Below are 22693 nucleotides of genomic sequence, written 5' to 3' on the forward strand. Positions count from 1 at the left end.
TTCCAGGTGCAGAATTTGATGTTTGCAGAGACTGCTGGGTTCAAAAGGATGCAAAGTAAGTTATTCTAGCACAAAGTTGAGATCCCAAGGAGGGACTATGGGCTTCCTTGGCAGACTAAGTTGCAGCAGCCCTTTAAGGAATAATTTTACATCAGGTCTGGATATAAGAGTATTGAGGTGTTGACAGGCAGAGATGGCTGACATGTGGGCATTGATAGAAGAGTAGACCAGACCTGTATACGCGAGTTCACACAAACATTTTAGTATGGAAGGTACCAGTCTACTCCTGTGGCACCAAAAGGAAAACCTCTTTAGGGCTTTTGTGCGGTGGGTCTCCTGGCTTCTTGGAGAATCTTAATTACATCCTTTGAAAGGTGGTGCCTATAAGGAATTAATATCCCATCATCCACGGAGTTAGGTTCAGGCCAGGTTGGGGTGCAGTAGTGACCTCTTCTGCCGAGAGACAAGATCCGCTTGTAGTGGCAGTTTGTGGTAGCCTGGTGAGGTGAAATAGAAGAAACCAATGCTGTCTTAGACAGAAGGGGATTATTAGCAAGAGTTTTGGCTTTTCTTTTTGAGCCTTTAGAAAAATGCTTGGGATGGACAGGGAGAGGAGGAAAGGCGTAGAGGGATCTACCTGTCCACTGAAAACATCTGTCTTCCAGGCTGAGGGACAAAGGCCCCTGGTGCAAAAGACGGGAAGTTGTACATTGTTCTACCTGAATTGCCCCCAACAATGGAGGATGTCCAGGAAGGACTCTGTTGATTGTCCATTTGTGAGGATCCTCCAAGGTCCTGCTTAGTGCATCTGCCAACACAGTGTCCTGTGATGCAATCTATGCAGCCTCTAGACACGTTTTTTTTTGGTTGCAATCTCCCAGATGGTCTGTGCTAATCTGCACAGTTTGAAAAACCTGGTTCCTCCTTGTTTATGGACCACATAATTGTTGTGTTATCTGTGAACATTTTAGGGAAGTTGGCCTCCAGACATGGAAAAAAAAAAGACTTGACGAGCTTGGATAATGGCCCTCATCGCCTTCATGTTGATATGCACCTTTAGTAGTTTTGGTTGCCATCTGCTCTGAACTCTGTGTATTCCAGTCCAGGCTCTCCATGCCTTGTCCGAGACATATGGGTACATTTCTTGAACTGGAAGTGGTGGGGTGAAGGGAAGTCCTAGGCTGATCATCACTTGGTCCATGCACAGTAAGAATTCTCTCCTGAGAAAAGGAGACAGTAGGAATACTGTGTTTAGAGTGTGACAGTACTGGGACCAAACTGTTTGCAGGTACCACTGGATTTTCCTCATATGCAGTCTGGCTAGAGGGATCACTGGAATAATTGTTGCCACATATCCCATGGCCTTTAGTATTTCTCTTGCAGAGCACTGGCTGCAGGTTGTAGAAGTAATCTACAAGGTTCTGCACATTTTTCTGAGGTAGGTAGCATCTTTATGGTGTCAAGTCTGCAGCACAGGAAAATGAAGTTCTGAGTTGGTTGCAGGGAGTAATTCTTGTAGTTAATGGTGAACTCCAACTGTGAGAGGAGGTTGAGAGTTAGCTGGAGGTGTTGCATTAGTATCTGAGGAGAGGAAGCTTGGATTAACTAGTCATCTGTGTAAGGAAAAATCTGGATTCTCTGTGTTCAGCAGAAGGCAACTGCTGATGCTTGACACTTTGTGAAAACTCTTAAGGCTATGGAAAGTTCAAAAGGAAAAGCAGAAAACTGAAAATAAGACAACCCAGCACACAACCTGAGGAATCTACTGCAAGGGGAGTGAACTGGAATATGTAAGAAGGCATCTTTTAGTTCTAGAAATACTAGAAATGCATGAAGCAGAATGAACAGAAGTAGAGTGAGCAAGGAAACATTTTGAAACATTTTGAAAGTTGGCACTTTCTCTCTGCTAAATACTTTTCTGAGAGAGAGAGAGAGAGAGAGAGAGAGATCTAGTATGGGTCTCCATTGCCCTTATTTTCTTGGTACTAGGAAAGGTCTGGAGTAAAAGCCCTCTCTCTCAAATTCCTGGATACTGGTTTTATTATGTATTGTGCCTGCAATTCCCACAGGATGGGTGGAAGCAGGTGTATCTGACTGTGGGGAGGGGGTGGTATGCCATTTAAAGGAGGAATTTCCATTCAGGACATGCAGCATCCCTCTTTTATTACTGAAAACACCCATTGGTTCTGTGGTAATCTTCTTTCCAGATGGAGATTGATTGGGTTAGCATATTTGATAGTGGAGGGGCCTGGGTGGGGGAAAGGGTGGTGTGAGACTTTGTAGATAGACACAGAGACTTTTCTCCAAAGGGAGATCTCCCAGAAGAAGAATCTCTCTCTGGATTCTATGGGAATCTCTTTCTGGGGCCTTAATGTGTTTCTGGCTGTGCATGGGAACTCTAACAAAACAGGTGGGTTTTATTGGGTGAATCCAGTGGTACCTGGACATGGAGATTAACAGAAGCTTGTCTGCAGTCCTCCTTGGTTTTTCCCTGGTCTTCAAGGGTTTTAAAAAGCTTGGCTTCCTGATGCCCAAACAGGAAGTTTTTGTCTAAAGGGGAATCTATAATTTAAGCTTTCAATTCCTCAGGTATGGGTTTGTTGTGCAACCCCACATACCTGTAGAGGACACTGCCAGTGGCAGATGCTCTGGATGAGGCATCTACAGCATTATAACTACATTTAATGCTATGTCTTGCTATTTCTGTAGCCAGGTTAAATAAAGATAACATCTGTTGTTTAGAATCAGTCCCTTGTAGGTGAACCACTATCTTGTTTAAGGAATCAAGGACAGATATCAAATACTTGGTCATTTGGGTTGGGTAATTTACAGCCCTGAATGCCAAAGTAGAGGAGGTATAAACCTTTTTACCCCACCTCTCCATAGCTCTACTAACTTTGTATAAAGGGAGAGCATTGGTATTAGGTAGTAGCTTAGAAAATTTATCAGGAGAGAGAGATACTGCAGACTGGTCTGGAACAGGATTTTTAAACAAAAATTTAAGATCATCGGGGACTTTATAAAATTGGGCTGGCCTTTTGGGGGTAGGAAGCTGTCAGGCAGGGGCAGCTGAGGTGGCTTAAAAAGGCATCCAAGAAAGCCTCATGAACAGGGGGAACTTGGGAAGGAGCAGGAGTGGCCATTTCCAAGAGACTGTAGCATATTTTCTGAATCTCTGTAATCTGCTAAATCCCACTCAATGTTTCCTCATGTTTAATATTCTCTCTCCAAAAGAAGTATCTGAGAAGGAACTGAACATACCATGGGCTCTGAAATCTCATTGGGTATCTCGGGGTCAGAAAGAGTCAACCATGTTTCTGGCCTACGTCTTTTAAACTTCTTCTTTAGCAGTAGCAGTATCCGCCATCTTGGAGTGGGCCAACCATTTAAAGTGATGGGCTGACAGAAAAGTACTGAGCGAGGACAAACGGAATCGCAAGTTCTTATGTACAAACAATTGGTAAATGGAAAAGGCCATGTAGTCGTGTTCTGATCCTAAACAGAAAAGGCACTAGGTATGAAAGGCTGTACAGAATTTTCCTGCTACACTCACATTTATTCCTCTTAGCTAACATGTAATACCAAGTAAACATAACTTTCGAAAAGAAAAAGAAAGTTCTCCAACAGGGTACTTATCTGTTTACTTGAAGCAAAATTACCAATGACCAAACAGTTTGACAGATATGCAATCAGTGTTCAGTCAGAGGAATTTTACTCGTACGTCTGCCTATATACCTCTACCCTTACAAGAGGAGGTCATACATTAAATGTGCGATCCTGGTAAGGTAAAGCTTTGGTACCCTTACCAGGCATCAATGGCGATTACCCAGTCATTATGAATACTGCAAAAATTATTTCAGTCTAGGCATCTTAATTTATTAGGCATCTCTTCATTTTGCAAACAGAACCAGAAGAATATATACAATACAGGGCTTGTATCAGTCACGTTTTATAAAACTATAAGGGATGTTCTGCATCTCGTCCTACAGAGAAAGGCCATGTGAAGGCCAAGTACAGGAGTTTGCAGGGAAATACACCCTTTAAATTCAAGTCAGATTAAATGCAGACCCACACCAAATAACTCAGACACTTCCCTCTTCTCGAATTATGACCACTGACTGATCAGTACACCAGCCTCCATCAAGCTTCAAATGAAATTATGGGGTACTGCTACGGTGTTGACAAGGTTTGTTCAATGCAAACTACAAATCAATTCAGCAAAGTAGAGGAGGCAGAAAGGCTTAGGTATATGAAAGAAGCATTCAGTAAAAAGAGACAAAGGAAATAAGGAAGCACAGAGTAAAATATGCTTGGAAATGCAGAAGTGGTGGCTAGTGTGCAAAGCATAATCTTTATCCTCACAACTTGTTCCAGCCAGTAGTGGAAATATTCAAAGCAAAACCGATATTTTGCTCTTTTTGATTTGACAGATGCACTCACTTACACAAATCCAGTTACAAAATACCCCCTAAAGTGAATTTAATGCAACTTTAAAAACAACGTGCATTACCAAAAGAACCCAAATTAACACCTAAATCACTTGCAAAATGTATGTATTAACCCTTGCAAACAGTCACTTTAAAGTTGAGAAGGTACATTTTATATGTACTCCGATAAATGAAAAGATAAAGAAAATGTATGCAAGCAACACCGCTTAATTTAAAGGCTAAATCACACAGGAAATTACTTAGAACCTTGCACATTAACTAACGAGCAGAGAACACTCAGCTGCACACCATTATTATTAAAAGGCACATGCTACTTACCAATAAAAATTTATTCCAGAGATCTAAAAATTTAAACCTTCCTGACAAGACTAAATTCCAGTATGCAACTGCCATTTCTAAATCTGCAAAAAAATATAAAAGTCTGTGAATTTTTTGACAGCAAAGAGAATTTCCAACAGATCCATGTGCATATGGCACTTCTGCAAATTGAAGCTCCACCCTTTCTTAAAACAACTTTGTTTTCTGTGCAGCAATAATAGTTACACATTAAAATATGCTTTGCCTTTTGTCTCCTTCCCTACTGATTACTTTCATACTTGACAGCCTCTCATGTATACATGTTAGTTATTGGTAAAAGCTCCCCAATTAGAAAGTGCTATATAGCACTCAAAAAATGAAGGGAAACCAATTGAATCTTAACGCTATCACCCTAATCGCAAAGTAGAAATACAACAAATTGATTTAAGTTTCAGTTACATATAAAAATGCAAAAGATCATTACTTGCTGAAACTTCCACAAGGAGAACTGTCCAAACATAAGCAAATGAAATAAAAAAGAAGTTATTATGTGAGACGATGGTTACATAAGGAGACATTCTACAAAGTTTTCCTACCAGACACATTTAAGTGAGGCAGTCAATTAATCATTTGTCACAGAGTAACCAATAATATGCATTTGCTTTTTAGTATTCCTTCACTAGGATTCAATTAATTCTTTTCAATTAGTTTTTTTAACCAAATTAAACTAGGTCTGTTGTCTACATTTTGACCTTATGGACTGATAAAATGGGTCTTGAGACATAATACATTAAGCTTTGATTCAGATGATGTTTACTTTCTTAACTGCTAAAAGAGTTCATTTACAGAAACAAATTCTTATAAGGCTGATTTTAAATAGCTTCCATGAGGACAGCTACAGAGTTTGTCTTGGTCAAGTCACCACATTTGGTCTGAATTAGCATATTTAGCCTCTGTGTTCTAAGGTTTCATAACACCCACTAGAACAGCAAGAGAGCAACATGCCAAAGTTATGTATCTGTACTGGCTTGCATGCATGAAACTAACACATTTATTCTACTTAAAGGTACTGTAGTGGCATAGGATGCAAACAAAATACAACAAAGGAGAAACAATGCTTCCAACAGACTGATACAAACCTCAAACCACAAACGAAAACAGACTGCCACAGACACAGTAAATTGGAGGAACTAAAACCATCACGGACAATATACAAATGTTGGTCATTCATCCCATACAATTTAACAGAGACTTTCCTCAGACCAATCAAATCCTCAAATGATAATTTCGAATAAAGCACATACTAAAATCATATAACAAAATAACTAATAAATTTATTCAACATATCCATAAAACACTGAACAATATAAAATATATAATACAATATGAATAAAAGGTACTTTTCCATTAACGGGGCAGCAGGTGTCGGCAAGCCTAAATGTTGCCGTGAAATGTGCAGCTAAAAGTTCGTCCACATTTCAGCCTAATTATATGTTCGCTTCTTTACCCAGTGTCCCTATTTTTGAAAGCTGTTTGTCCCCCTTTACAGTTCACATTTCTCAAAGGCTTTTCTCCCCATTTTCACTGGGTGCAGCTTGACAGATATGCCTCACACACTTACAAATGTCAAAACACTGACCATTACAAATCATCCGAAGATGCGAAACAGGAGCACTTGTCTCACAATATGATGCGTGTGATTGACACCCTATTTATGAAGGACCAGGTCAGCTTGGTAAAAGTGGGACGACATCAGTTACAGTCCCCCAAGAAAATGAAAAGTGGAACCAGTAAACAACCGTGACGTAAGCTGCAGTGACTCGCGATGAGACATACTTAGTAGTGTGACAGGAAAAGCAGAAATCAAAGCACGACAGAATATTTACATATGCAGTACTGACATGTGAGAAAATTGGCAAGAGTGTCAGAAAGAAGAGGAAATTAAACCCAGGAGAAAAAAAAAAAAATCAGCAGTGAGTTCACAGGAAATGCACATTTTCCGTGCTGTCACCTCAATGGCTTTCTCCCCACTTTCACTAATTTGTGAAGAGAAATCAGAAGTAGTAGTGTGACTACTAATCCAAAATTACAACCCGTACAGAACCCAAAAAGAAACAGTTCTGACATGTGACAAGATGAATATTACTGTCAAAAGGAACACAGAGAAACACACAGCAGTCAATTGACATCAACCGCGCATTCTGCCTGCTGCCCTGTTAACGGAAAAGTACTGGATAAAAGCAACAATTACACATTCATAAATTTGCTTTTTAAGGTCTTCTTTTTGGAAAACACTTAATGCTTGCATTCAAATCTGGTAATTAGCAGGCATCATTTTCTACCTACCATATTTATTTATTTTATTTTATTTTATTTTACATTTGTTAACCGGGGGTGTCTGAGCCGAAAAGGCCCTTTTTCAGCAGAGGCCCGGGGAGAAAAGCTCCACAAAGAAAAAATTACAGACACATTTAGTTATTTAGACATAATCAGTATACACACAATTACAAGAGACATGTTTTTACAGAGGTATGCGGCACAAACAGTTACAGTGGAGAGAACAATCAAAAAAATATTAATTTTAAAAATAAAGGTAAGTAATAGATTTGTGGTGTACAGCTGAACTTTGGAATGTAGGCAGAATACATACATTGTAGATTAGCCTGTGTTTGTGAGTAAGATTGAAAAACTATTATCAATTGCTCTAGATTTAGTATGTATATGTTATCCGCTTTCACTAGCCTGGGGAGCAATCATGGCACTGCCAACTTTGCTTGAGATGTTGCCTGATGAGGTCTTTAAAGGAGGCTTTGGATGATGTGTTTTGAATGCTAGTAGGGACAGAGTTCCATTTTTTAGCCACCGAACTACTATATAGTGCATCTCCAAAGCTATTGTAGCTGTTGGTGACTTCTAGTAGTAGTTTGCTTGATGATCTAAGAGGCCTTTTGGCTGAGTGATATTGTACTAGGTTTTTGAGGGCAGGACACTTATTGGGGAGGTAATAGATAGAATGACAGAGGCAGAGCTGATTGTAGGTTAGGAGGTTGGGCAGTTCAAGCCAGTGGAGCTGTCTCAAAGCAGTACAGTGATGAGTTCTATATGAGCAATTTGCAGCAAAGCGGGCAATTCTGTTAGAGCAAGCTTCCATTTTGCTTAGTTCAGTTTTGTTGAGATTAGTCAGAATGGGAGATGCATAGAGTAGGGTGGATAGAAGTTGGGAGCGAGCAATGAATTCATAATACTTAAAAAAAAAAAAAAAAAAAAAAAAAAAAAAAAATTTGCATAACTGAAAAATCTGAACCATATATGAAACCACCTAGAGATGTATAAGCTTTACTGGTGTTTGGACAAAAAATAACATTTTCACTAACAAATCAACACATACAGCAGTTTTGACATTTAAAAGTTCCTTTTGTCCAAAAGCCAGCAAAACTTCTGTGCCACAGCAAAGACCACTAGGCAGTTGAAAAATAAGATTTATGACCATGCTTATGCCAGCAAACATAAGCACAGCCTGCAGTTCAGTTTTGTGTGTGTGTGTGTGTGTGTGTGTGTGTGTGTGTGTGTGTGTGTGTGTGTGTGTGTGTGTGTGTGTGTGTGTGTGTGTGTGAGCTCATGTGCCCATTCATATTAGATGCTAGAATAGGGAAGGACTGTCAGAATATTAAACTTCAAACTGAAAATCTTTATCGAAGCCAAAAAAGGAATAAAATATGGGTGCTGGAATCAGATGGGAAAATGAAACGTTTGATGACTGGTGCTAGGGAGAACTGAAGTGTTCCACAAAAGCTTCTACAACTAGTTTAGCATTTGAGATGGCCTATCTGTTCAGCACAAGTGAAATGGGATGACTTTGTACTGACCTGCTGGATAAACCCAGTTAGTGATCTGTTTTTCATAATCTCCATTATCAAGAATGGCTTTCTAATATCTGTTAAAAAGAATTGCTTTTGGCTTCAAAGTATCTGAAATGCATTGAGTGAGTCACAAAGTTCTTAATTATCATGGTGACTACTTATACTTAAGCCCAGGGTGCTTCATATTCAACAATAAGCCTTCTTCAACTCCTGCAATAACTGAGAAACTGAGGCTGCACTTAACTCCACTAATTTTGGCATGATACTAAATTTCATTGTAATAGCTGGAAAATGTTAATAAAATACCATAATGCAGTACTACTATCATCCTGTGGCGTGACAACACTGACCAGTAGCTGACACTACATACCAAAGTTGAGATTCCAAATCTTATATGAAAACTTAAATACTGGTCTTAGGGCATGGGTGGTCCTTCTTTGCAGAAAAGAGGCAACAGTGTGCAATGGTCACTAAAGCATGGTCAGTCAAATGAAGTGTTAGAATTTAAAATTCTGATTTGTGTAAAACCAGTGAAGGAGGGTATGATTACCATTTATGTAGTTAAGGCATGGTGGCTTGCATATTAGCTGGTGAAAGTCATCATCTAGCGAAGACAAAGGTAAGAGCCTAGCAATGGTGACCTAATGGAGGTTAAAATCACAACAGCAGTAAGTTTGCCTAAAATGATTTTGACCTCCACATGTAATGCAACTTGGGTGGGAGAAGTGGGCTAGTAGAGCACATCAGTCCTCAGTTTAACTACAGCCCAGCATGGCATTCAAAATACCTAATAAGGCTTGTGGTCAGAGACCACATTTCTTAATTTAGTTTGTGTACATTTAACTTAAATACTTTCTAGTTAGGTTACCCCTGTACTTTAATTTTGACTGCATTTACTGATGCTGTTATGTAGAATGATTATGCTTCAATTTGTTAACATTTTTAGTGTTATACTGAAAGCATCTTTCATTCTGTTTTAACATTTGAGTAAGAAGGACTGCACGCTTACTACTGCATCACAGATTACATTATTTTTGCATTTTATGCCCACCCCACTCTCACATAGTCTGAATAAGAACAGATTTTCAGTTGGTTGTTGTTATTACACTATTCCTTATATCATTTCCTACCAGTCAGTATGCCAATCCAGCTACTTACCTTCACTGTGTTACTGTTCATTTGTCATTTCTTTCCTTCATATCAACAGAAAGTAGAGTTGTGCAGGTTAAACTTACCATAACAAATGTTTGAATGATCACTGGTACAAGTAGCCTTAGCAATACAGGTTACATCCCACCAAGGATATAATAGCCAGCTAGCTTCCAAAGCTTCAGGGGACCTTCCACGTTCCCAAACTATCAGGCACCCCGAGCTTAGCTGACTAAAAGACAAGTTTGGGCAAAAAACCCTACAGAGCTCTCTTTTCAGTTGAAAGATGGAGGATGAGCCCTGAAAGGTCAATGACAGAACAACAAAGAATGAAACCCTTGGATAAAAAACGCACCCAAAAACAAGGGGGATGGAGGGAGGCAGCCACTATTAAAGCAGTTATCATTCAAACATCGAGCGTTCTGGAAAATTTAACTTGCATAACTCCAGTATATGTTCATCACATTGATCACTGCTGCAGTAGCATTAGCTATGGGTAGTTTGTCTTAGATAACTACATTTGGGAGGTGGAAGAAGAGTCCAGGAACCCCCGAAGGATGGTCCTAGTAAAGCTTGATCTGGACATCGAGAAGTAATCAAGCGTATAATGCTTTGTAAAAGAATGTACAGAGGACTGAGTAGTAGCTTCTAGAATACTTCTAGAATCCAACCCTTTTCAAAAGGCAATAAATGAAGCCAAGGCCCTGGTACAGTAGGCCTTGAACCAGCCTGGAATAGTTTTCTTATAATGAGTATAACAAAAGGTAATAGCCTTAGACTGCCATTTGGAAATAGTCTGTTTTGAGCCAGGTTGTCCCTTCTTGCCCTCACAAGAAATGAACAACTGATCCAAAGATCTGAAAAATTTAGTTCTGTCAAAGCTGTACCCAAGTTGTCTGTGGATATCCAAGGTATGAAATATCCCCTCCCTCTCATCATTAGGTTTAGGAAAGAAAACTGGGAGATGGATAGTTTGGCTTAAAGTAAACTCAAGGCACCACTTTAGGCATAAAAGAAGGATTAGTTCTCAAGGAAACCTACCCCTATGGAAAATGAGATAGGGTTGACTCACCATAAGAGCTTGTAACTCAGATACCCTCCTTGCAGAAGTCAGAGAAATCGGTAAAACTCAATAACTGAAGAAATGAACAGCCAGGAATCAAAACAACTGAAGAATGAAGAAATGTAATCCAAAATTGTTAAGCGCTTTCTTCCCTGTACAGATAAGGGACTTCCTCAGAACAAATGTTTAAAATCAAGGCATTTGTCAACACATAACCCAGCCTTTTATAATAACCCCAATTACACTTAATAAAATCTTAAAGAGACCTCTTCGGTTCATTATAATGTAATGTAAAAACAGTACTAACTTGATACATACTTAAAAAATTGTAGCTCATTACAATTTACGTAACAAAATACAATATTTATAAAAATAATCAATAGTTTTAATATTAACCTAAAATACGCTTCAATTTAAGTACACTTGATATTGAAATTGCTTCATTAATTCCCGGAAAATTGGCTGCATTCAATCGAAGTTGCCATCTCAATTCACAGATATCCAAGTGGACATCCAAAACTCTTCCCCGTGAATCCTTAGACATCTGTTGTATCACTAAAAACTATGGTCATTATATTCTAGAATATGTCGGGCCAGTGCATTTGTTTGTTTTTTTATGTTTAATGTCCAATAAATGTTCACTAATTCTATTTTTAAATAGCCTTAGCGTTTTCCCCACATAAAATATTGGACATTTTGTGCACTTGGCCAGATAAACTACATTAGCCGTAACACAATTATAATGGCCGTACAAATTCAAAGTTCTTCCATTTAGTTCAAACTTTTCTCCTGTCTCCATTATATAAGGACAAAAACTGCAATGTTGACACTTAAAATTTCCTTTAGCCCTACATGTACCTCCACCATACTGATGTTTATTCCTCTCAAAAATATCCTTAAAGGACCTATCCCCCTTATATATAACCAAGGGTTTTTCTCCTACCTTCTGGGCTATATTATTCTCAAAATGTAATTATCCCAGTTATTATAAATAACTTCCATTATCCTATGCACATCACGATTATAACATAAAATAAATCCCACTTTGGTATTAAAATCAAAGTTTAACCTATTCACATTACTTGTTTCCTTTCCATGAATCAAAATTGGTTTATAAAAACCTTTATATCTCTTCTTAACTTAATTACTAACTTCTCCCAATAAATCAACAGGGTAACCCCCTGCTTTAAACATGTCCAAAATAAATTTGACCTCTTCCAGGAAAATTGAATCTGAGCTGACCATCCTGGCCACTCTGACCAATTGTCCCTTAATTATGGACTTTTTCTGAAAGGGAGGATGTGCACTCATATATTCCAAATATGAACTGGAAAAAGTCTGTTTCCTATGCATTCTTGAGCTTAATGCCCTATCCTTAGTAATGGATAAATCAATGCCCAAATAAGCTATACTTTTGAAACTATGATTGTGTGTAAATTTAAAAAGGAACTGTATTATTAATATAAATATAAAATAGTTCCAATTCATCTTCTGTACTGTTCCACAAAATAAATAAATCATCTAAAAATCTAGTGTAGTATATTATTTTGCATCAGTAAAACTGTATTCCATGTCAAGAACCGCAAATTAGCCAGATGAGTTGGTTCAAATGGAGCAAGTGTTAGCTTCTCTAACACAAAATTAAGATCCCAAGGATGGGGCCACCAGTTTTTTTTTTCTTATCAGTGTATCTTCCTCATGTGCTATCTTCCCAGGGGTATCATCAGCAACATAGACACTATGAGACCCCAAATAGTGAAATATTTCCTCGCAGTGACAGAAGTCTGAGTGCAAAACCACAGAAACAGATCTAGGAAAATATCTGTTTTTACTGTGGAAAAAAAGCTCTTCGAACTGAGGTGTCTGACATCAGAAGAAAACAATCCTTTGTGAAGTAATCAAGAAAGACTTTTGAATTTCCCTTGGAATCCCAGCTTGTGTAAGAGATCTCTCAACCAAAACAGAGATTCCTGGCACTTTGAAAAAGACTCTGCAAAGATAAGCAGGTTGTCTAAACATGGAAAATGTGGAGACCCTGTAGCCTGCAATAAGCTATAACTGAAGCTAGATATTTTGTGAAAACTTTTGGTGCAGCGAATAGTCCAAATGGTAAGGTAGAGAACTGATAATGTGACCCACACACAAAACCTTAAGAAACATCTTAAGTCTAGATTAATACGGATGTGATGATACATATCTTATAAGTCTACTGTTACCAGGAAACTTGAAAAAGGAAGAGGAGGTAAAAGGTTGTGAAGTGAAATAATTTTGAATTTGGGCATTATCACAAAAAGTTGTTTAGGAAAAGAAAGATCCAGAACTGGTCTTCAAGCATTTTCCTTCTTTGGCATTAGTGATATCCTTGAATAAAAAACATTCTCCATCTGAGGAGGAGGAACTGGTTCTATCAATCCTTGGGTCAGCATTTGTTGAGGAACCACTGGAAACAAAAGAGTTTGACCTGGAGGATGAAGAATGAACCCTAGAAAGGAAGAATTTTCTCACACTGCTGTCTGTAACCTTGATTAACGAGTTTTAAAACCCATTTGCCTAAAGCAATCTGTTGCCAAAGAGAAAAGTGAAGATTTAGACTTTCTTGAAGAAAAAAAAGGGCCAGTTTGGGAGGGAGTCACAGAGTCTCGAATAATGATTCAGACTTGGACTGTCCTTGCTTTTGGGAGGTTCCAGACTTCTTTTTGGAACACCCTTGCTATTTCTCCTTAAACATCTGTTTACCTGTTTTTACTGAGACTATTTATTCTGTTTTTTGATAAACTGGATGAGAGGATAGAAAACCTCTTGCAAAATTTGGAAAAAGAGGGCTGAAAATCTTAGAGATTTCCTAGATCAGCTTGCCAGTTTCATCACATTTTTTGATCACCTCTGCAACAGAGGGGCCAAACACAATCTCTGTCAAGGGAGAATTTGAAATCTCAGTTTTTAACATCTGCAATGTTCTGAGAATCCAACAATACAAACCTTCTTAAAACAATACCAATGGCCAAAACTCTGGAAGAAGTATCAGCTTAGTCATAAGCACACTGTAAACAGGGTAGAGGCTTGTGCAGTATAGAGGAATCCAAGCTATTTATAGCAGATTTTTCCTCACAAGGAGAAACTGCAGATAAAACATCTCTTACACTTTCACAACTTGTCAGAAAGTACAGTTGTGTACACTTACCATAGATGTAGATGTTCGAGTGTTTTCACTGTTGCAGTCATCATGTCTGGGTTATCCTGCCTTCAGTAGCCCTCAGTCGGCCCGAATACCAGAGGCTTAGTATTTCTGCGTCAGTTGCTGTCACTCCAGGACTGACGTCAGTGGTATAAAATGAGGCAGCCAACGCCATTACATCAATTTTTCTTGCCCCATCAGGAGCCCCCCAAATAGGGAGCTAGGTTACGGTGGAAGAACACCACCAGTAGAAAGTGAATACCAAACCATCCCTGTAAGTTGATAGGAAGATAGAGAGAGAGAGATAGGAAGAGAGAAAGAGAGACAAGGGGGATGGAGGGAGGAAAACGAGGACTGCAACAGTGAATACACTTGAACATCTACATTTATGGTAAGTGTACACAACTGTACTATGTTCTTCGTGTTTCACTGTTGCAGTCATCACATTTCAGTTGATTCCCAAAGCTGAAGAAAGGGTGGAGGCAGTCAAGAAGACTGTGGGCTGGCAAGGATGACCTGCAAGACTGCGGTAGCAAAGCCTGCCCTGGATTTAGAGAAGATAGGCAGGTGGTAATGCTTGGTGAAGGTATGAACAGATGCCCATGTTGCAGCCTCCAGGATGTCCCTGGTGGGGACCCCTCTGAGAAAGGCTGCAGATGTGGAGGTTGTTCTGGTGGAATGTGTCCTGACCCCCTTTGGCGGTGATTTCCCATGCTGTCTGTAGCAGAAATGGATGCAGTGTGCTATCCATTTGGAGATTGTTTGTTTGGATATGGCCTTGTCCTCTGCTCCTGCTGTAAAGCAGACTAGGAATTGATCAGTTTTTATGAAAGATTTAGTCCTGTCCAGATAGAATCTGAGCTGTCTGTGCACATCTAGAGTGCAGAATACTTTCCCCCTTGTTTTGTGGGTTAGGTAAAAAGGTGGTCAAATGTATGGATTGGTTGAGAGCCACAATGGACACCATTTTAGGCATGAAAGAAGGGTTAGTCCTGAATGAGACTCAGCATGGAAAATGATGAAAGGCTCTACAGCCATGAGTGCTTGTAGCTCTGATACTCTTCTAGCTGAAGTGATGGCCAAAAGCAAGGTTGTTTTCCAAGAGAGAAATTTTAACTCTGCTGAAGCTGCAGGTTCAAAGGGGGGGTAGAGTGAGCTTTTCCAACACAAAGTTAAAGTCCCAAGCTGGGGTAGGAGCTCTTCTGGATGGCCTTAAGTTGTCATCCCCTCTTAGGAACTGTTTGATGATCTTAGGAACTGTTTGATGAGAGGGTATGAGAAGAGAGGAGGATCTGTGCTGTAATGAGCAGAGATGGCACAGGCATGAATTTTAATAGAAGAGAAGGATAGACCCCTGTGTAGTAGGTCTGCCAGGTAATCCCGGATGAGAGGTAGGGAGGGCTGGGCCGTTCCGGCTCCCTTAATCTGGATCCAGGTGCAAAATCTTTTCCACTTGTCAACATAGGATTTCCTAGTGCTGGGGAGTCTGGCCTCATGTATAACATCTAGGACTTGTTTGCTTAGGCTGGCAGCTGGAGGGGTGGTCAGGGAATAAGCCAGGCTGAGGGTCTGCAATTGGAGATGCATGAATTCTCCATTCCCCTGGGTCAGGAGTGTTGTGATCTGAAGTAGGTGCCGTGGTGGCAGGGGTGACAGGCTGTGCAGCAGTGGTTACCAGTGCTTGCATGGCCAGTCTGGGGCAATCAGGATTGCCCTCGTTTTTTCCTCCCTTATTTTGAGCAGTACACTTGATATGAGTGGTAGAGGGGGAAATGCATCGACCTTGAGGTTTACCCACTGGAAGGATAGAGCATCCACTTTCCAGGCCTTGCTGTGAGGTTCCCTGGTGCAGAATTTTCTGAGCTGATGATTGGAGTGGGAGGCAAAGAGGTCGACCTTCAGGGTATCCCATTTCTGGGTTACAAGGGTGAAGGTTCTGTGGTCTAGCTGCCACTCGTGTGGGTCTAGCAGGTTTCTGCTTAAGTTGTCTGCCAGAGAGTTTATTGAGCCTGGCAGGAATTGTGCTAGCAGCTGTAGCTGCATGGCTGAGGCCATGTGCCAAAGGGTCATAGCAAGCCCGCAGAGAGGATAAGAGTGAGGCCCTCCCTGCTTATTGATATACCACATCACTGTGGTGTTGCCTGTCTTGCTCAGTAGAGGCCTCGGGGAGAGTAGCGGTCTGAAGGCTGTTAGGGCGTGAACAGCTAACATCTCTTTTTGGTTGATGTGCAGATATGTCTTATTTGGGCTCCAATGGCCCTGAATGCACCTGCCGTCCAGGTGTGCACCCCAGGCAGAGTCTGATGCATCTGTGGTGAGGGTCTGGGCGGCGTGGGCTTGTGAGAAGGGAAGTCCCTTGTTGTAGTTGCAAGCTATAATAAGGGACAGATGACGTATAGTTCTGGCATTGAAGAAAGCACAAAAACGACAGAAAGGGATGTCGTGGTCTGGGCCTAAACAGGTGACACATTAAGAATGGAAGTCTCGGTGTGGTATTTGCTTTCCACAGGCAAGACAATTGTTAACTTTTTCTGACATCTGTTAGAGCAAGAAAAAAAGGACCCCCAACAGGGTACTTAGCTTTAGAAGACTTCAACTTCAATCTGGAAATGAAAACTCAGGTAGTGGCCGACCGGCACTCATGTGAACTGCTTCTGCTTCATGCTCCTCGGCAAGAAAGACTGATGTAATGGACTCGGCTGCCTGATTTTATACCACTGACGACATGACGTCAGTCTTGGGAGTGACAGCAACCAATGCAGAAATACTAAGCCTCTGGTATTCGGCCCGATTGAGGGCTACCCCTGACAGGATAACCCAAATGTGATGACTGCAACAGTGAAACACGAAGAACATCAGCCTTTAATATGCAAGCCTGACTATTCAAAATTCTGTAAATCAAAGTTGCAGAAGTATATACTTTTGCCCCCCATACCCACCAATATTTTTTCCTATCCTTATTAGAAAGAGGAAGGTTTGGAATTAACTGAGTAATTAGCAGCAGTGGGATCACCTAAAGCTATGGCCACTGGCTCAGGTTTGGGAATATAGTGTATAAAAATTTAAAAGACTTAGAAACTTTATACATCATATCTGCCTTTTTAGGGGCAGCTGGTTGACTAAAAGGAAAATTACAGACAACAACATCCTCTAAAGCAGACAGAACACGAGGAACTGGTGTTAGTTATGAAAAATCCTTCTCTAACAAGTCACAGAACTTTGAGGGACTGAGAAACCTCAGTGTTCTCCTACTGAAAACACTGGCATATTCTAGCAACAGTCTTAGAGAAAGAGAAAACCCCACAGGGAGAATCAGAAACTGAGCACTCCTCGGAGTCTGAATTAGAAATGTGAAGAAAAAAAACTCTGCATCCATCCTTGCCTCTTCCTGTTCAGATTCAGAATCTTAACTCTGCAAGAAAAGAGGAATCCCTCTTTTTATCAGAAACTACTTTACAAGAAGGTTCAATACCATGAATTAACCTCTGAGCCAGACCCTGTAAACTACTTCCATTGAGGAGGAGTAGATACATGCTTGGTTTTTGATTTCTTTCTGACAGGAAAAATGGGGCCAACCATGCTACTAATGACAGCAGCAGCTTCTCCAGGAGCAGGCACAGTATCCGGACATAAAAGGGAAATCTTCCCTGTTCTATTTACTCAGACCAACAAGAGTGGCTCTCCTTTGCCCACTGAGGGGACCCCAACAGCCACAGACAATGTGGTTAAAAACCCCTTGTCCATAGTGGCTGTAGGTGTTACACCAGAGGGATCCGTGGTAAAAAAAAAGTGGTCTGAGGTACAACAAATGGCCACAGCAGGGTCACCCACTTGCAGCTGAGGCAAACTGCTAGCCTTCTGGGGTAGAAGACGCTGTTTGCTTTTTTTTTTCTTGTGGATGGAAAGACCAACCATGGGACCAGTAGTCTGTTCCATGGCCAAACCAAAAATGCTGCTTCTTTCCCAGATAAGACAACCAGTGTCTGCTGGTAAATACTACCAGCCCACAAGTTACTTTATTTGACAAAAAACACAAAGATAGTAAAATGAACATTAAAGCACTACGCCAGCCCCACGAAAGTAAAATAAACACAATTTCCCCACAGGAATGTTTTCAGTTACATTACACATCCCTTTTAAAATGACAGAAAAGAGCTCTGCTTAAAAGTACATTACAGTCTTGAGACAGTATATTAAAAAGCCTCCTAGCTTTAAAATAATTTTCCTGAAGAGGAAAGCAATAAAACATCAACACAATTAAGAAAATGGAAGCTTTTCCCCCAAAGGGAACTTGAATGCCCAGCAAAGGAAAGCACAAGCCAGTTGCCAACCTTCGCAAGACTAAATCGCTGAAGGGCATTGCGTCCAAATTTGTCTATTAGTCAGCTCAGTTCGAGCTGCCTGACAGTTTGGTTGCATGCAAGGTGCCCTGAAGCTTTGGAAGCTGGCTGTTACATCCTTGGCAGGATATAACCCATATAACTAATGCTACTGCAGCAGTGATCAGTAGGATGAACATCATTATAATTATAACTCCTGAAATTACTACATCATGTCGTTCTGTTTTCCATATTTTCTAAGTCGTCTGAAATGAACATTTCAGAGTTCTTCCACAAACTGAAGTGTATTTGCTTAAAAAGTACAGACTTTAAAGCTGGGCTTCACCCAAACAGAACTGATATTGCAGAGATGGCGGAATCCTGGTCTAAACCCGAAGATGTTATTCATGTATCAAAGTCAAATGATATCTAGGCACAGATCTAGTGGTCACGTAGTGCTCCTAGTATGTGGATACTTTAACAGTTCACTGACTTCTTCACCTGATATAATGGTCTTCTTTTTTTCTTTTCTTTCTCCGTTATTGTTTTTTCTTTTTTCTACATTCACATCCATATTTTATGCAGTGTCTTACATAACAGTTGATGCAGTGGGGCAAAAGTCAGCACATCCTCATCTGCCTTGCCATTACCTGCAAGACTGCTGCAGTCTCCTGGCCCACCTCTCTACAAGCTGACATAGATAATCACGCAGAGGGTGACCTGGAGGTCTCCATTCTGCTGTTTTTAATTTCAGGTTTTTTGGGTTTCTAATACCATGATGAGAATGGACCCCATTCCTAAGTCAAAGTACGATTAAAGTTCATGAAATTAGTACTGTTTCACTGTTTGAGGTCAGCCAAAAGTGCTCTTCGCAGCACCCGCAATGTGGCCAGTAATGACTCCTGCAATTCGTATGGTGTTACATGAACTGGTAACAGATCTAAATATGACTGTAAATTCTTTATTATAAGACCCATTGCTCCTACTACTATTGGAACTGTCTGGGTATCTTTCTTCCACATGGCTCTCGTTTCTGCCTGCAGATCCAGGTATTTTATGACTTTGTGTCTCTCTGTACACAAGACACTATAGTCACTAGGTGTGGCAATTTCAATGATCAATGCTACTTTTGTTTTCTTTTCTTGGACCACTATATCCGGTTTTCTAGCATCTATCTTTTGAACTTTTGGTATTGGGTGATCCCATGTGATATAAACAATCATTTTCTATGATTCTTTGCGGCTCATGTTTCCAGATTCTGCCCTCTGTTGGCCTCTGGCTGGCTGTGCAGGTTTCCTATCTGTGGGCATAACTGGAGGGACCAGGTATATCATTCAGTAGGGGTGGAAAGCCTGGTGATGGATTTGGTGGTATGTTATATAGGCAACTTCAATAGCACACTAAAGCACAGCCTCATGGTCTTCATGGGATTGGCAGATTCACACAGCCACTTTGCTAGACAGCCAACAGAGGTTGGGCTCTGCCATTAGGGTGATCTCAGTTTGCGTGTGGTACTATGCAGCTCAGAAATCAGTACTCATCCCACCCTATCCCCCAGCATGGAGCTCCCTTTCCTTGTGTGTCATCTGTCTCCCAAGTTTATTGTCTAGCCCTCCCCATCAATTGTCCTTCCTACATCTCCTCAGTGGTCCCCCATTTGACTCACTACCTCTGCTATGTATTAATGAAATCTTGGAGAAAGTAACCTGGATGGCTCCATGCTGCCCTCTGGCAATTTGTCTCTGGCTGGGGGTATATAAGCATCTTCAACAGCAGACTGGAGCACATGCTCATGGTCCACATGGAAAAGGCAGATTCACACAGCCACATTTAGAAAAAAAGCTTTCTGTTAAGCAAATTCAAATGCAATTATGCCACTGTAAAAGCACAATGTTAACTATGCAATAGATGCCCATTAGTATTCAAAAACATGCACATTGATTGCACACCCACACAGCGTACCCACTGTAAATCAAGCATATCCCATGAGAAAAAAACGTCTAGCTGGTAAAACCTTCCTGCGAGGCTGGCTTTCTATTACAATATGGTAGTTTATATTTTGTCTTATCCCATACCCAAACTAAGGAATATAACAGGCACTATGCAAACATCTGGACAGTTCGGACTAAAGATTACCGGCAGCATGAATGATTGTACTGCCAGTAACCATACCTGTAAACTTCCTGGACTTTTACAGAGCATTCCCTATTTCCCTCATACTGTTGCCTTTTCCCACATAAAAGTTTTGACTTTCTGCTTGGTCACCGATTAATTTTTTCAGTCAATAACACCAGGCATTAGAGATTCATAGTTCCAAAACCACGCAAGTGATTTTTTTTCTTGAGGACAAAAAAAAAATGCAGGTGGAGAATCTGTTCCCTTTTCACGAGCTTCTCATACACTGCACTGATGTGCACTGATGTGCTGTGCAAATGCTAAATCTGAGTCAACAATCAATCAAAACTCACTGGAACTTCCACGATGGCTACACACTGATGAAAAGCTTAACTTCAGCACTCTCAGGGTGAAAACAGAAATTGATACACAGCAGCCAGTGATATTGTCAGCTTTAGTAAAATTCAGTTACTGGCTACCAAGTACACTGCCTAGATGCCAAAAAAGAAGAAACTAAGTGAGCCTGAAAGAAAGTCAACTAGAAAAGGTGATGAGAAAACACTTGACTAGGAAGAATCCTGCAGCTGTTCAGCAAAAAGCAGTTCAACCTACAGCTTTGGTGCAAGGCATAGTTTCCAGTTATCTAGAGAAAAAAATAACTCAAATGTATTCAGAGCTCATTAAAATGAAAGAAACACTGAATGAGTGTATCAACTCAAGTTAAAAAAAAAATGGAAAAATGGAAAAAAACTTTAAACAGATATTGATGAGCTGATAAAACTGCAAAAATCAGAGGTCGAAATGAATACAAGACTGACTATGAGACTGCTCAAGAAGAGATGTTTCAAAAAATGGCAGATTTAGAGGACAGAGCACTTAGAGAAAATCTGAGATTTTCTGTTGTACCAGAGAAACTAGAAGGAACAGACTGTATTAATTTTATGAAGGCACAAATGAGCAAGTGGACTGGTATGTGTCACAGCAGGAACTGTTAATAGAAAGGGCACACTATGTGCATGCTCCAAACCTTGCCATGAGAAAGGAGCCAACACCTTTATTAGTAAAGAAGCAAATGTACTGTCAGAAAGCATTGATCTTGACAAAACTGAGGCAACATGGCAAAGTATTAAAAGTTGAAGCTAGTAGACTGTGAAAATGGTTACTCACTGTACACCAGGCAGTCAAGTACTGCATTTATTCTAGTTATCAGGGAATGTCAAAAAGCAGGTGCGAGATTCAAGCAGCAACCGCTTTCACAGTATTTTTTTCCCCAGAGGATCCAAGTAATTGTTTTAAGCAGAACAGGCTAAGAAGTAAATGCAAAAGTCTGTCCAACAAAAAGTGAGCGATCAAGCAGAAGACTCTGCTTCTCATTCTTTTGATAGAGCATTCATACAGACTTTGCCTGTGAAACCTTTTCCACTGTTCCAAAGGAAAATGCTTAAAACAAAAGTGAAAAGTATAGGAGCTGACCAGATGAATTGAGAGTACCTTGGAACTGAACCAGAATATGAAGTTGGGAGATGGAGATGAACAGGAAGATGATCAGCAATGCAGAAATTAATGAGACTGCAAAGCATCAATTGCATTTGTGAAATACAGCTGTATAAGCTGACTTTGCTAAAATTGTGGGGTGCTGAAAAGCATTTGCCTCCCTTCATGTCATTAATATCTGGAAGGACTCTGAGGGGAAGGAAAAAGTTAAGTAAAACAATTTCTGTTCTTGTCAGTATCTCTATGAAACTTTTCACAACATAAATTGCACAGTTTATTGTAAAGCGTTTCTAGTTGCTCTTGCATCTGATAAAGTAAACAGATGCATTTTTTTCTTTCTTTCTCTTCTCTTTTTGTCTTCTTTTCTGGTATTAAGAAATATAGGCTTTACAGTGCAAAAAGAGAAAACAACTTGACAAAAGTGTGTTTGAGTTAATAGGCTGCAATAATAGGTTGTTGAGGTGGGGAATGGGGTATAACAGTACACTGATCATAATATATGTACATCTAATATTTTTTCTATTACTTTTGCAGAGGTAAATGTCTGGATTAAGATCCTTGGCTTCATGTAATAACATTCTAAGTGGAAAAAATAAATATGAGAACAACGTAGAAAAGTTTTTCTTCAGCAATAAATGTTTCAGCTTGTATTTCAGGCTGCAGCTGATGACAATTTTGTCTCTCAACATTTCCATGGAGACAAGCTGATAACATGGCAATAAAAGACAGAATACCGACTTCTTCAAGGCTAAAAGTTAATGATTTCTGAAAGC

General features: G+C 40.1%; 1 protein-coding gene across 1 annotated transcript in view; it reads right to left on the minus strand.

The window, feature by feature from the left end:
* The window catches only part of DCUN1D2 (defective in cullin neddylation 1 domain containing 2), a 596128-nt gene that overhangs the window by 45287 nt on the left and 528148 nt on the right, over positions 1–22693 (minus strand). Inside the window, 2 exon segments of the mRNA XM_044071217.1 lie at positions 4767–4849; positions 16932–16943. Of these exon segments, the coding sequence (XP_043927152.1) occupies positions 4767–4849; positions 16932–16943 (95 nt within the window).

Source organism: Protopterus annectens, chromosome 5.part0 (genome assembly GCF_019279795.1).
Source record: "Protopterus annectens isolate FY-2018-M chromosome 5.part0, PAN1.0, whole genome shotgun sequence".
Classification (NCBI taxonomy): domain Eukaryota; kingdom Metazoa; phylum Chordata; order Ceratodontiformes; family Protopteridae; genus Protopterus; species Protopterus annectens.